This window comes from Centropristis striata, chromosome 11 (assembly GCF_030273125.1).
Source record: "Centropristis striata isolate RG_2023a ecotype Rhode Island chromosome 11, C.striata_1.0, whole genome shotgun sequence".
Taxonomy (NCBI): Eukaryota; Metazoa; Chordata; class Actinopteri; order Perciformes; family Serranidae; genus Centropristis; species Centropristis striata.
The window spans coordinates 18,846,870-18,863,748 of record NC_081527.1 but is presented as its reverse complement, the minus strand read 5'-3'; the positions used below and the strand labels follow the sequence as shown (position 1 = coordinate 18,863,748).

At 41.1% G+C, this 16,879-nt stretch overlaps 1 protein-coding gene across 1 annotated transcript in view; it reads right to left on the bottom strand.

The window, feature by feature from the left end:
* The window catches only part of phlpp1 (PH domain and leucine rich repeat protein phosphatase 1), a 56,511-nt gene that overhangs the window by 17,285 nt on the left and 22,347 nt on the right, over window positions 1-16,879 (bottom strand). Inside the window, exons 2-4 of the mRNA XM_059344847.1 lie at window positions 4,447-4,643; window positions 3,234-3,359; window positions 2,213-2,361 (exon numbers count right to left, since the gene is read on the bottom strand). Of these exons, the coding sequence (XP_059200830.1) occupies window positions 2,213-2,361; window positions 3,234-3,359; window positions 4,447-4,643 (472 nt within the window). The remainder of the gene's footprint in view (window positions 1-2,212; window positions 2,362-3,233; window positions 3,360-4,446; window positions 4,644-16,879) is intronic.

Genomic DNA, 16,879 nt, shown 5'->3' with positions numbered 1-16,879 from the left:
AGACTGTCCACACTAAAACACATACACCTTCATTCAGCAGAGTATCATTGTTCCTGACTCTAGCTCTTTTGACTTCAGTCTCTCAGGGGCAACCCGAGTACCAAGTAACTCTGCTGCATGTTTCTGTCAAAACGGCTCTATTTTCAGCCAACTATTCATCTCTTTCTCATTACTGACCTCTTTTTCTGTCATGCTGGGTCAAATGCGGATGAGCCTACTTAGGTTTGGCAAAGATAAATGGATGTTATCTTGCTTGACCAGCAGGGGAGCTGTGCATCACTCACCCAGACATCAAAACGAGATATTTCCCTCGCATCATCATCAACAACAAAAAGATTCAGAATATGATATAATCCTGACCTACTCATTCACAATTCTTCTCAAGAAGACACACAAGCACGCCTGATTATACACGCACACACACACACACACACACACACACACACACACACATTCCTGTCAGACGATCATCTTAAAAAGAGGGGCAAAAAAGAAAAAACGAATGCCATACTGTATCAAGACTTTGTATGCACTGACCCCAAATTAGTAGCCTGCAGCCACTTTTTTTCTGTTGCATACAGCAAGCTACTCTCTCTCCCTCTCACATATACAGACTCTCCATTCTGCAAACATTGCAAACACATACCCAAGCATCAGATTCACACAATGCACTCAATGGAATGATAAAAATCTCCTGCCAATAATCTTCAGAAAGAAAGGCTGTGACAGGCGTGCACATGTACCACTGTGTACATGAATGCAAATACATGCATGCACACGCACACACACACACACACACACACACACAGACACACAGACACACGTCTTGGCTGTGGGCTTTAATCTGGGACCATGATAAGCATGCAGCAGATGGTGCCCACAGAGAGAGAGAGTGAGGGAGGCCAGGCACATTAAAAGCTTCCCTGCAGACTCATCTACCCTTCTGGGCTCTGGGCTCCTTTGGCCTGGCCTGGTACAGCACAGCCCTGGCTAGCCTATTGAGTCCCTGCATGCCAATGGCCCCAGTCCTAGACTGCTCAGGTTTGATGGCTCGCAAATTGCAGGAGAAAGCTTAAGCTGCCCAAAGCAGCCAGCCATGACCTGCTGCGTCTAGTGAAACCTCACTGTGTCAGTGTCTCGTCTTGCCCCTCCTTGTACAATAGCCCAGCCTAACTCCTGTTGTGGAAACATTATGCTAAGCTTTGCTAAACCTCCTCGAGTCTCATCGTGTGCAAACCAGCAGATCCAAACCACCCTGAACTGTCTCCTCCACCTGTAACGCCTCCTCATGTCCATCCTCTCCTTTCTTACCCTTCTATAAGCCAATATCGATACACTTGAGCAGTGGTGGAAGAAGAACTCAAGGTTCAAGACCACACTGTGAAAATACTCCATTACAAGTAAATGCCCTGCATTCAAAAGCTTTGTAAAATATCTCTCAACAGCAAAATGTACTTAAAGTAAACATACTCACCGAGTAGTAAAATTCTCCTTCTCCGTGTTTTACTATTAAATATGATGTTTCTGGATAAATAATACTGCTGTGTTAATGTGTATGTTGCATATTACTGCTGTAATCTTTATGGTTGGGATAATTTTAGCTCCTTTATATACCATTGGGTAGTTAGCAATGCATCATATTATATATAGGATTATCATATTATTGTCGCATTGCTCTTTAAAAGTAAACTTTCCATGTTGTCAGAAAAACAGCTCTGTTTTCAGCTTTATGGCGATGCATATTCCAGCTGATCAAAGAGCGTTTTTAAATAGTTTATTAAGCTTTGAAGCATCCTTCAGCAACTGTAATCTGAAGTTACTAAAGCTGTCAGACACATGTAGTGTAGTGAAATTACATCATTTGACTCTGAGCTGTAGTGGAGTAGAACTATAAAGCTGCATAAAATAGAAATACTTAAGTAAAATACAAGCATCTCAAATTTGTACTTAAGTACAGTACTTGAGCATGTACTTGATTACAATCCACTACAGCAATCATTTTTTAATTAATAGTTTAAATGTAGAAGAGAGATAGAAAAAGTAGTACTATGATGTTGGATAGTAACTGACTGGACTCAGATCCCACTGTTGACAGTTCTCCTAAATTGATGATATAAATCCCAATATATCAACCCGCCTTATCAATTTATGGAAATAAATATGCAGCTTAAGCCTCAGGTGTGTTTACTGTATGTTTATGACGTTATTGTACCTCTGCAGCTGCTGTAGCCGCTGGTCTGCGGGCAGGAAGTTGTGTTTGAGGTTAAGATGGGTGAGGTCGTGGCTGTAGAAGAGGTTGGGAGGAAGTTGCTCCAGGCTGCAGCAGGACAGGTCTACCGAGTTGATCCTCTGGGACACCATCTATATAGAGGTGGGGGGATGGAAAGTGACAAGAGTGGAGAGGTAGCAGAGAGAAAGAGAAACGTGGAGTTAAACAGGATTATCACTACAGCACAAGACTTAACTGGTTTACTGTGTGTGTGTGTGTGTGTGTGTGTGTGTGTGTGTGTGTGCAAGTAGCCTGCTGCTCAGTGGTTAAATGTCATTCACTGGCCAATCTTCTTAGGATTACGGAGTCAGGAGAAGTTATGAGAAAGCCCAACAGGTTAGTGACCTGACATCACACATTACATCATTGTTTAATCTAGTTTAGCGCAGGTGCACAGAGCAGTTAACCTGTGATTTGTTAGTCAAATTTACACAAACACATGAGGTAATCTAAAATAAAATGACAGCATAAGCGTCGGCCTCATCTTAAAAGACGATATCTACACCCTGTTAACTCGAGCGTTTCAGAGCGGAGTTTGCTCGAGGCTCAGCAGTCGTCACTGCGGCACGTGCTGCTTCTATCCAGGCTTCTATTCTGAGTGGCCCTGTGGGTGCTGGTGACATGCACGTCCCTGTTAATATTTAGAAAAGAGGTTTTCTGGCTGTGGCCTACTTGAGTTCAAATGAGAGAAAGGAGCAAGAGCCATAAGTGGTGTTTATGTGTGTGAGTGCACCCAGAGACTCTTATACTACAGATTGGACGGCAGTGTAATAAGTACAGTTTTCCATCACACTCATAGCTCATACAGGGAATGGGATAGTAGTGGGAGCCATATTTTCATACTTCCACTTGCAGTCACGCATGTTCTGATATACAATGCAGCTGACCCGTAATAGCACCAGGGAGCATATGCTTATGCTCTACTTTTCTTTCTTTGACACTAATGCACATGCACACACAGTACCTTGGCAGCGTGTCTGTGCCAGCGCAGGTGCTCCGTGAAGCTGTCAAAGCTGACGTAGTACGTTTGACTCTGAGGCCCCGCCGAGCTGAAGGCCAAACAGTGATTGTGCTTCTTCACCTCCTCCACCTGCAGAACGACACACACACACACACACACACATAAGAGTGACATTACAGTTTGAAATACTGGCATCTCTGACCTCCCTCTGAATATAAATGATAACCCCATGCATATAGAGTTAGTCACACAGGAAGGAGGGAGGAACAAGCTGACACATGGATGTCTTAATACATTAGTTTTTATTTGAATAAGCTTCTGTTGAAGGAAATAAAATGCTTCATGGCTGCAGGGTAGACGCATTCAGTCAACCAGAAGCTCACATGACAATATATAAAGCATGCATGATCATATAATGAACAGATGTGCGTGACATGAACAAGAATAAATGTATGTGAAATTGTACTTTAGACATGCAGAGTTACGCACTCAAGCACATGGACTCTAAGACTCTAAGAATGAATGGCTGACTCGTTGTGGTGTTTGAATAGAATACTGGCACGCATACAAACAAACTCACCACACACAGCACATGCAGAGGCAAGTGTATGGATGAATGGTTGACTAGAGGTCAGGTGCTGTGTGTGAAATGTTTAAAAAGTGGGTGTGGCGGAGTGTGTCCTTTGTGTCAGGCAGGCGGGTAAAAAAGCTTTTCAGGAGCGCCCTTGGAGTTTATTTAGTGGCCATGGAGATAAACAGATCCATAAAGCAATAAACAGATAAAGGTCATTTTTGGAAAGGCACTTAAGAAAAAAAAGTAGAGCGCAATAAGGCTTCTTGAATGCTATGGTGATCCATTACAGATTAGAAATGTGCAAAAACATCCTTGAAGAATACAGAAAATATTTTGACTTCCAGTACGCACTATTTCTGTTTGACCTTGAGCTAAAACGAACAAAGCAGGAAGCTTTGCTCGGTTTCACTAAAGGACAAACAGTTGTTGGAGGTAAAATGCCATCAACAACAATCCTCACTGCACAGGGAGACATTCGCAGAGGGTAATAAGAGCGACTTTATCAGGTCACTCTGGTGATACGATATTATTGGTTTATGATTCAGAGTATAAACTATATAACATCATCACAATAAAAGCAGGATGGGAAAAAAAATATTATTTGTTACTAGTCATGTCCAGTTGGGGCGTGACTTGACATACTTTTCCTCCAATAAGAGGCAGGATGTGCATCTTCCCCGTCTGGCTCTCCTTGACAGAGGAGACGATGAGGCAGGTGCCGCACAGGATGACCTGCCGTCTGGTCCAGCGGTTGACAGGTAGCTGGAGCTTCCCTTTCCGAACGTTGTATGTCCCTGACAGTTGGACCCGCTCTGAGCTCTCGATGCTTTGGGGCTTCCCTGGAACAAAAACAAACAAACAGATAGTAGTTAGCACCTAACACAAGTCTGTCAAATTCTTAGGTGTAAGTTTTTTTTATAGTACACAATTCTAGTAAAAACTAAACAAGATTAGCAGTTTTCAGCCAGCCCATTGGTGCTTTGAGCTGAATGCTAACATTGGCATGCTAACATACTAAAAAAAGACAACTGTAAAATGCTGATGTTTAGAGGTATAATATTTATCATGTTCACCATCTGAGTTTAGCATATTAGCATGCTGACACTTACCACTAAACACAAAGTACATAAATATCATTAATTTTATGGGTATTAAGACAGTAGTCCTTTGAGTTAAATGCTCAGGTTGCTAATGTTTATCATGTTCACCATCTCAGTTTAACATATTAGCATGCTATTAACACTTGCTAGTAAGTACTAAACACAAATTAACTTCACAGGAATGTCATTTGTTTTTGTGCTACTCTGAGCTAAATGCTAACAACAGCATGCTAATATTATAACAAAGAGAATGCTAAGGTGTAATGTTTATCATGTTCACCATCTAGTTTGGCACATTAGCATGCCAACATTTGCTACTAAATAATAAACAAAAAGTACATAACTATAATTAGTTTTATGGGAATTTAGACAGTGCTTTGAGTGAAATGCTAACATTAGCTTTCTAACAACACTATCATGCTTATGTTTTCAGGTATAAATTATGTTCATTATGTTTACCATCTTAGTTCAGCATGATATGACGCTAATATTTGATAAAAAAAAAAACCCTAAAGTAAGTACAGGGATGTCATTGTTTTAACAGGTATTTGTTCATAAACCAAAGCATTACAAACATTTAAAATTTGAGCTGTACAAAATTTAATGAAAATCTGTATTTCACTGGGGACAACTTCTTAATCTAATCTGTATGGCTAACCATTAAATATTGCCACAATATGATAAATATACCCACACTGGTTAGCTTGAGAGCCCTCACCACAATACCATCACAATGCTCGGTTAGCATAAGATCTCAACACATTGAGCACAACTGCCACGGATGTCCTATTTCACACATGGAATTGAATAGTCTGGATTTGCATTCAGTGCAGCTCAACATTAATAAAGTCTCAAATTCAATACCAGGTGCACCTCTTTTAAATTATTCTCTTAGCTGCCTTTATTCAGTTTTACCCATCTGTCTGCCTTTCCTCCATGCCCTGTTCTCTCGCTTCACCGCCAGCCTGCCAAACCTGACAGTCAGGCTGCTTATCAGGCGTTCTGTCAGCCAGGCTGTCTTATCGTTCTGTCTAAACATCCACCTGCTTTCTGTCTACCTCCACCTCCGCAAAAAACCTCCCCGGGCTGGCATGCGTTGTCCTCCCCCCTGTGTTTCTCTTCAATCTGTCCAGCTGCCTGGCTTTCGCTTTCTCCACTCTATCTATGGTTTCGTGTTTTCTGCCTACAGCATATTTAACCTCACTGTGTTCCCATTCGGCCAGGAGATTCACTGCATGGTTTACAAAGTTTTCCTTTCGAAGCGACAGACGGCCTTAGAAAATGTCTCACATCCTGTGGCCTACTGTAAACTAGCTGCGTCCATCCTGCGCTGTCTCTTTCACACATATTTCACTTCATTCCAAACACAGACTGAAGCAGAGGGGGTTGTGGAGGTGAGTTATAGGGAGGAAGAAAGAGTCAGTGGGGTAAAGCAAGTGTGAACTTGCACACGCTCTGGTGGCTTTAAATAATTCAGGGGATTCACATGCCGACTGTAGAGTACAGTACTGCACGCTGCGCTCAACCAACACGCTCAGCAGGGTTTAATAACATTCTGACCAGAGGTCTGCTTAATTGAGCTGATGTGGCTAAACTTGAAGTCACGACAGTTAACATATTGTATTATAATTATTCTCACTAACATATACACAGCTGAATTCAATTTTTAAAAGGAGCACAGCCACCAAGCCTGACCTTTCCTCCGTGCTACAAGCTAATCTTGTGTTCACAGCAGAATCAATAGCCTACTTCGCAAAATGATATTTGCTTTGACTAAATGCTGAGTTTGTAACATAACACGCTATTGTTAAATGCTGATCAGGAGTCATGTTTGATTACAAGGGTGAGCTGTCTTGATATGCTTGAACAGCAGAGACTATAGTGCATAACTAGAGGGCATGCAGCTGAGCTCAAGCCCTTGAACAACTGTCTACTGTGCAAAGATGCAGCCTCCTTACGACTCAATCTTCTGAGCAAAAGTGTGAGAATGCAACACTCATTACAAAGTCATACGTTAGACACACATGTGAGACCTTCCCAACAGCATGCATAACATAAAACTGCAACACAGCATTAATAACCATCTCATGGCTGGAAATAACGCTTGTGAAGTAACAATGAAGCCAAGGAATATCCATTTGTTTTTAAACTGCTTTAACACAAGTGGGTGGTTCTGGGGGAAAAGATATGTGTCTTACTCCTTTTTGTGAAGGATTATTTTTAAATCTGCCTCAGGCAATGCCAACTTAAATATGGTCCTATTAGAGCAAATGCAGTTCATACTGTGCAGAAAGCTTTGAAGCTATCTATAATATAATGTATATGCCAATTTAAGTAGCATAATCTGTTTTTCCAATCATTTCTGCCTGTGCTCTGGCAGTTTGCCTCGACGTGACAGCCCTAATCAAAGGCTGGCAATCATAATCTAAGGATAAAGATGGATAAATGGGTTTTAATGAGCAATGAGGAGAAGAAAGACATCTGTATTGTTCCAAATTATTTGTTCCTATACTTACAGGTATGTTGTATCAAATTCTGCCTAAATTCAATATGGCAATTTGAGCAAATCTACCGAAATATCTGAATAAAGAAGATTTTTAGCTGTCTTAATCCTTCTCTACAAGACCACAATGGTTGAATTGTAAATGTTTCTTTCATTATTTTTTCAAGAATGGAAATCAGAAATGAGTGACAGTCACTGTATGTTTTGTTTTGTTTTCCTTATACTGCATCCAAAACCTCTACACTGTCCCCCCTCCCCTCCACTGTTGATCCTCACACTCATTTAATTGATCCTCAGAAGCAAGTGGAGTGTGCAGGGAGGGAGCAAAACTGCAGGTTTTATCTCTCTTTAAAGGGTCATCATTACCATCCACTCCACATGAAATGCTATTAAATGACTGCGTATTTGTATTTTTGTGAGTATGTGTGCACTCATGTGTGGTATAGGTGCTGGTCGGGAGCAAAATGCTAAATGTTGTGTGAAATATTGTTTTCGGAAAGGGAAGGGGAATAAAGTAGAAAACGGCCTTTTTACAACCTGGGTCTTACAGTTCTGACCATCGTTCCCATTGAGTATAGGAGCATTTCATGTACTACCTTTCTTGCCAAGGCAAGGCTTTAAAACAAACAGCACAAGACAAACTCATTTACTTATTTAGAAGTTCAAATGTCCATTAATGTTGCTGACGTCTAGCTGGACACATAAATAGACTTACAAGGCAGCGGACAAATATAACAGGTGTCCACTTTTCACTTCCAAATAAGTGGTTTAGATAAGCGAGTTAAATTAGGGACTGAACTTTCCTTTAAGAGGAAATGTGGGGAAGAAAAGATAAGAAAGATGAGATAAGGAAGCCAACAAAGATATGATTTTACAGGGAAATATTTACGAGCATGTACCTATAAACCATGACACAAATTTAATAGAAACACGTTGATATTATCGATTCATAAACAACGCTTTTTTTATAAAATAAGTACCTGAATACTTGTACATTCCTAATAACCCTAATGTACAGTCATGGAAAAAATGATTAGACCACCCTTGTTTTCTTTAATTTCTTGTTCATGTAATGCCTGATAACTAAAGGTACTAATGGTTTGGAAAAATATAATGATAACAACAAAAATAGCTCATAAGAGTTTAATTTAAGAGCTTATATCTATCCATTTTCCATGAAAAATGGCCAGATATCAGCTCTCAAATAAAAATGGCCAGATATCTGCTCTGAACCTAAAAAAAAGAAGGGAAAATGGAATAACAGGCACACCTGATTCATAAATTCTAGATTACCACCAAAACCTAATCAAGTATTATTTGTGCCAGGAGCAATCATTTCAGATGCCATGTGACATCTTGCTCACAGACAAACGAACTGACTGGTGTGACTGAACAGACTGGTTCCCCCCTTCCAACTTTGCTGGCTGGCAGAGGTAACCAGCAGGCGCACATTTTTCCTGACTGAGCTTGGGAAGGGGGTATGTGTTGCATTAGACAAATTATTCACAAGCTTTTAGCCTCAATATGTCACATGGGCATATTCCTACTATTTTTAGGCCTTTTGTTGGAACGTGCTCTCTCCCACACAAGCGTGTGCACAAACACACACTCTCCTCCTCCTCCTACTCTTCCCCTTGCTGACATCTACACACACACACACACACACACACACACACACACACACACCCACACACACACTGACACAGTGACAGTGATTAACCATCTCCATATGTGCGTCCATCTAATTGTCCCCCCTGAATGTTGGTGGACCAAAAACAGCAGAACAGCAAGACAATCTGCAGAGGGAGAACAACACAGACAGCATGAGTGGGCTGCCCTTTTGATAAAGACGAGTTTGAATGATTCTCTTGTACGGATGTTGCCGTTTACAACCATCTCGTATGGACGTGGGATGGAGGCAAACGCTTCAGTCTGGCCATGGGAATGCACAGTGGAGGAAGCAGGGAGATGGGTGGGACACCCACGTGAGCATCCTGTTTACAGGGGTGGGCCCGAGAAAGGCAGGATCTCCAGGAGGGGAAGGAAATAATAAGAGACAGTTGTTTTATTCCAAATGCATGAACCATGGGCCACCTACACTAGAAATATTTTGAGCAGCGATGATGTTAGTCATGGTGGTCATCCCATAATCTTTGAATTTAAAAATAATAGACAGGCCCTGCAAGGTGGGTGTTCATATGCAGAAGTCAAAGTCTATTCCTAGATTTACTGTATGTAGGAGCAGGAGTACTACAGTGTGTGTGTGTGTGTGTGTTGGTTACTGGAGATGGCTTCCTTCCTTTTCCCCAAGCTCAGGAAGAGAGTGTTTCCCCTCCACACTAGGCTCCAATACCCATTTGTGTGCACCCCTACTGCTTTAACACACACACACACACACACACACACACACACATACTGTAGCTGCACACGTTGTTGTCACTCCCAGACAGAACCAAAGACTAAATCCAAGTTTTTAAAGGTTTCCAAAGGTGCAAAAGCGGTTATTAACACCAGTTAATATTATAGTGAAACATGACTGACCGGATGATTAGTGCCAGGAACTGGGAATCCCGGCAAGTTGAACTAAACTGCCCACTCTGTGCTCAACCTCACCACCCCACACACTGTAAGGGTTGAAGCTGCTGCAGTAGTCGGCCAATCACATGTCTCACTAACTCAAAGAACGCAACATTAAGGGAACTAAAACAGATCAAACAGTAGTATTTATAGTAAACTGAAGCAGACAGGGAAACTGTTAAAGGCAAAAACACACCAGAATCGGAAGTAAAGCGAGACCTCTTCCTGCAGGTCTCCCCCTGCTCCTCTCTGCTGGGAACGTTTGATTGACTGTTTTCAAGAAGGTGGCCGGTTCACAAACTTTGTGATTTTACAGCTAAACAGTCTCTAAAATATGTTCTGAAAACATAAGCAATGCGATAACAGCATCTTGATCAGCGCTGCATTTGACAGTTTGATCGCGTTTCATTAACAGTCATTGACTTGATTGACAGTCGGGTTGGAAAATGCTCAGTTCTGATTGGTTGATTTTCTGCTCAGGTGCGATGGATTATTGCAAAAGAATGCAATTAGGAGAACTAGTAGGAGGCAGAGACACAAATTCTTTTTATTGGTTATCAGTCTCATGTAGTACTGTCAGGACATAGTGACAGTAGAAGCTGTAGCCTTAAACACAGCTGGTCCATCAAGTGTCCAGGTTTCAGTTTATATTTGAAGGAATATTTCTGTAAAGGCTTGTTTAACTGATTCCATACAGTGCTATTATAATATTTACAGCTCTTGAATGCAGCGTCTGCAGGAAAATCCAGTAGATTTGGATTCCCCCTCTCCAGAGACTTTGTGTGGCCTTTAAGCGTAACCTGTTGGCCTGCAAAGGCAAACTATTAACATTTATGCGACCATGGGCGTTGCCTCCTACTGATACACTGCGATAATATACATTAATGAGGTGTTAAAGCGTAAAAATGATACGTCTACAATTCCAAAAAAGTTGGGACATTGTGTAAATACAAACTGAATGTGCCAAATTCAGAAAAAATGTATGTATATTTACAAAAAACAAAAGTTTCAGGTTTTCTTACAAGTCATTGCATTCTGTTTTTAATCACCTTTTCACTGTGTCCCAACTTTTTTTGGAAACAGGGTTGCACATCCTATGTCTGTGACAATATATCTTCCTTGGTAGCACATCTCTGTAAGAATGGGAAAGTAGTGCTATGGATTTTTAGTTCAATTCAGGACTTTAAGCCTGCAAAATATACATTATAGATTCAGAATGTGCATACAGATGTGTAGCAGCTGCTGAGAGCAGTGTGCAACTTCCACAAGACGTATCTGAATATTGATAGAATATTTATAGTGTATGCATAGTCTTGGTAATAAAATAAATGGGTTACAAAAATCGTAGGATAAAAAAATATTTAAAAAAAGAAAAGTGTATGCATAGTGTAATCTTTACAAAGTAAAACACATTGACTCAAAGCAAACAGCACTTGGTTGCTTTGTGTCAGTATTTGGAGCTAATGTTTTCAATCCCAGGCTACAAAGCTGCCTCCCAGATGCCCTGCTGCCCCCGTTATCCATCATTGTTAGTGATCAGTATCCAAGGCCGGCCTCTCTCTATCCATCTCCCAATTTAACAGATCAACGCTCTTTTCTTCTGGCTCTTCTCTGTAATAACAAGGACACATCCCTGGTTAATCATCATGCCCTGCTAAATGCAACCTGACATCAGCACACCTCCACTACTGGACTGGGCATGCCGCACCGTAGGGCATCGATGACCCACATAAGTCACCGCGGAGCACGGACATGCGTAGACACACACACTTGCTTATTCTATAGGCGGTGACAGATGTGATGTACCGGATGGCAAGACTCGAGGACTTATAAATGCTTCTAAGCCTATATCGGGCTCTTATATCTCAGGCATCAGCTTTTCTCTGCTTCTTTTGAAATTTATCTCAACCCGCAGCATCTCATTAAAGATCAGGAAGCATCAATAACAACTTGATAGAAGACTTTCATCGTAATCTGTGCCGCGTTGGAGATATTAACTCATAAAGAGCAAACTGTGGTTAAGGAAAGTTTGTGGAGAAGGGATATAGAAATAGATGTAAGACTGAGCAGTGCCAGCTGTTACTCTGTGACACAAATAGCTGCACTGTCCCTCTGTTACAAAACACACACACATAATGTCAAGATGTATCTACTTAAAGTTGTGTGTTTGCAAGCAAGGGATGGATGGTGCTTCCCACATCTGATCAGCTATGCCACTTTGCCTAAATCGCTGCACTCCTTTATTCTTCCCCCATCTCTCTTCCTTCTCTTCCTCCTTCTCTGTGGATGACTTGTGGTGATTACTGAGATCCAAAGTGACAGGCCGTGTTAAGCTGACTGTCCGCTCAGGCAGCAGTTGACGAGCCTTGCTGGAAGGTGGCAAAGGCCGCCACGGGTGATAGGCTGCTCACCGCACTCACCTAAGTACTCCACATCTTTCTTTGCATCACACTTCACCTCTCCACACTTTTCGCAACGATGCACACTCCCGATTGTGAGTGTGTGGCAGCGAAAAACACAACATCCAGGGGAGATTTCCAGGAAGGCCCCACGATGTTACAGCTCCTGGTTTGAGTGAGCGTTAATTATTTTTACTACGACTCACTTTTGGTGATTTTCTTGATTTTGTTTTCCACTATAAAAACATGTCAAAGGGCACTTTCACAACCCAAAGTTTAGTCCATTTTAATCAAACTCTGGTCCTTGTTACAGTTAGTGTGGTTGCGTGTGAACACCCAAATCGTACTCTGCTGCGGACCAGAACAACCAGTTGACACCTGTGGCTCAGTTGGTAGAGCGGTCACCCCGTGAGCGGTCACCCCCTAATCGGAAGGTTGGTGGTCCCTGACCATGGCAGCCTACATGTCGAAGTATCCTTGGGCAAGATACTGAACCCCAAATGGCTCCCGATGCTGCATTGTCGGTGTATGAATGAATTCCTAATGGTGGCAGAAGGTGGAACAAGTGTGCCCTGGTAGCCTCGGCCACCAGTATGAATGTGTGTGTAACTGGGTGAATGAGCGCAGTCTGTAGTGTAAAATGAAAAATAGCGCTTTTTTATCCAAAGCACTATATAAGTGCCCTCCATTTACCATTTACCACCTGCAGATAGGGTTTTGGTCCGTTTCTGTGAACAGAATCCGACCAGAATCCGACCCAATTAAAGGAAATTAACCAAAACGCAGTGGATTGTGGGCTACCTACGCAGTGAGATGTACACAGATATTATTATAAAGATTAAATTTGTGTCCTTCAGTTTCATGTGGGCTACCACTGAGCGAAGTCTAATTTGTGATTGCAGAATTATCAATATTGCTTAAAATTACTTAATATGTACCTGCATGGTTGAAACAGATTGTGGTAGGAGTGCATCAAGTGCCCTCTCTGATTATACAGCTGTCTGATCGCAACACGTTGTAAATAATGGATCAACACATTATTGACGACCTGGAGCCTCAACAGGAGCTCCTTCTGAGTGTTTCTCTCCAAATTAGTTTGGTCGGAACACCAGAGCAGATTACTGCTGGTATGATTAAGGGTATGTGATCGGTTGCACGTTGGTTTGTTGACACTTTTCACCGCCAACTTTTTAACCAATAAGAAGGAATAGTAGATTTCCAGCCCTCCACCTTCGTACACGCCCCTCTTCAAATCTTTTTTTTTTTAATTTGCTCCGCTTACATATCTGCACTGTGAAAGCAAACCAGACTAAACACAAAACGAACCAAACGTATCAATTTCACTCTGATTCGGACTAACCGAACGGACGCCTAAAGCTACCTAAAAAAAAGTCCCAGTTACTATCCCCAACTTTTTCTAATTGAAAACCAAAAAAAAAAGCCGTTTCAAACTAGTTGGGGGGAGTCGTGCCGGTACCATGCATTGGAAATGAGGCTTTAGTAGCTTCATAATCCTAAAAACATTCACTTGAAAAGTTCCCAGATGTTCTCACACTAACAGGTAAATGGAGATAGAAGGGGCTGCTGCTCCCTCTGGGACTGAGGAGGTGTTGATGTGTGAAATGTGTCAAGCTGTCCTTTGTGTAAAAGTGATAAGAAGATGAGGTGCGTGTTTGCATGTGAAATAGACGAGATGTTCATGTATTATCGCTGTGTGACACAGTGTCGCCTACATGTGTCTGTGTGTTCTCACTTTGACTCATAAGCATAAATATGCTGGCTTTGCCATGTCTTCTTTACCTTTTTTAAAAGCACAGGTGGAGCGTTTTATCCAGTGCTTTTAATATTTTGACTGCCAGGGAAGCTGGGAGGCAAACAAAAACAAAAAAGCAGTCACAACATTGAACAAGGACGAACCAGAGAGTACTTGGATGGCTGCTTTTTGTTTCAGGTCGTTTTTTAGTTGTGCTAACAGTGAGCGTCAATGTCACTCTGTCTGTCCATTACTTTGGTCTAAACTGAAATATCTCAACAGCTATTACACAGTTGCCAATAAAGTTGGAATAATTTTGTTTCAGACACAATCCTCTGTTCATTGTGGTTTCATTTTCATTGTAATATGTTTGGGAGAGAATGATTAATACAGTTTTGAGAAGATATGGACTTTATCTGTCAAGAATAAATCACATTGTCACTCATTTCATGGATAGAGGTAAAATATATTTTATTCCAACTTTATGGGCAACCGTGTATATGAATTGTATTCAAATATTGCATTATAATCACCAGTAGAATAACCCTACTGACTTTTTATGCAACATTTGTGGATTTGTGTAAAATGGATCAACAACTATTGGAAACACTTCGTTTGAAGAGGTATACATAAGACTGACATGACACTGTCATCAAGATGGAGGCTTAATGCATGCTTATGAATGTTGTCATTGAGTGTCAGCCAGTCAATTATGTCACCGTTAATGCAAAGTTGACATTGTTTGAGATGGTGAAACCATCACAAAAGAAAAAAAGTGGAAAACTCCTCTCAATAATGTCTAAGTACATTTAAGTTGCTGACTAAGGTATTTTAAATCAGTATCATAATCTGTTTAACTACTTCCTTACTGCCTGTTTGAGCATACATGATCACAAATGTTAAAAATACAAAATGTAAATGTACATGAATATGTTGGGGTACTCTGTTTGAGGATATAATCCTGTGTTCTTGTCTAAGACATCCCAAACAATGTCAACTTTGCAAAAAAAAAAAAGGTGACATAATTGTCATGTGTCACAGTGCCATGTGAGTCTTATGCATGCCCCTTCAAATAAATTGTTACCCAACTGTTGGTACAAAAATTCATCACCCTCAGGATGAATCATAACTTTGACTAACTTTGCTGATCTTTGGATTTCTTCCACAAGCACCATCATCATGACGTAAAATTTAAATTTTCCACATATATAGTTTTACAACCAAATAGCAGGAGAAGTAATAACATTCCCATCAGCCTTAGTTGTACTTTGTGTTTAGGACTAATAACTCAATTTAAACATGCCTAAAAAGAGCTGCTATCATGCCTTTAATCTTATTATTCATATTTATTGTTCTAGTTTTGTCCAAGGATGTTTATTGATAAACACAGAAAATGTGATCATAATCTAAACCTTCAACTATACTGATGTTTCATGTTTTATTCGGACAACTCTTGACCCAGCTGTTGTCAGCTGAGTCTATATATCAACAGTATAACGATGCAAAGTCAACTTTTAAGTGCAGTCAACAGTGAAATCATGATAAATAACAAATACACTCTGCAGTGTTTGGATAGAGCCACAAGCAGCTGATTAGCTTGATGAGTATTTGTTCAGTCATCCATTTTGCAGCCTGCTTTCATCATCTCTTTAATTAATAAAACAATTACACATGATTAAATTGTTATGCATCTCAGATGGGTTAAGCCACAATTGTGAAAGTGTGGAATTTTAAAAAAAGAAGCAAAAAAGGGGTACAGTACGGATTTTTAATTATCTGGAAAATACTCAAACAATATCTATCAATAATTCAGGACGAGGTGAGAAGGCTGCCTGTGTGTGTGTGTGTGTGTGTGTGTGTGCATTTGTTTTTTGTTCTCCAGAGTGCTGAGGAGTGCTTCCAATCCCTCTAGGAGAAGCAGAGTGGCGCTGCTTTGTGCTCCTGTCTTTTGCTAGACACTGAACATTCTTCACCTTAAACAGCTAAGTAGAGGTAAAGCTTCTTCTTCTTCTTCTTCTTCTTCTGTTTTGCCCCCTTGTCTGCACTACTCTCAGCTGATGATGTAGCATTAAGGATCAGGGCCAGAGAGACCCAGAGAGAGGAAAATATGTTGCCATGGCCCAGGTGACCATGAGGTGTCCCTCCGCCCCAGTAGGGAGGGTGATGTGCATAATTAGTAGTTTGATGGATGCCTTTGAATTCTGATAGCTCATCTCTCTTAAGCATGTCACCAGGAAGGACACGATCAGACCCAAATACTCGCACACACACAGACACTATACAAAGCCGGCTCTCTCAGTCCAGTGAAACACATCCTGAATCCAAATGAGGTCACAGCCTGCAATATCTTCCCCATCAAACCATTATTACCCTTTGCCCCTGGGGAGAAGGGAACTAAACAGCCCTCTGCTATTAAAGGCTTTGTACAACTCCAGTTATCAGGTCACTGCATTACCACCCACGGCCTGTAGGGGCAGTGTGGGAATACATTATGGCAGGGGATGACCTGAAGGAGGATTTGTAGTGTTTTCTCTAATGCTGAATTATCTTTTTTAAAACTAGAATTTGACCCACTTGCACACTCAGTTGCTCTTCTGCATTTTTAATTCCTATCACCACTTTGAATCTTTAAATATCAGCTTCTGTTTGGATGCAAATCTGTGTTGAGGGGAAGAAGCAAAAACGGATGCAAGCAATGTGTAAATATGCAGCCATAACTCATGCGCCTGACAGCTGGAATGAA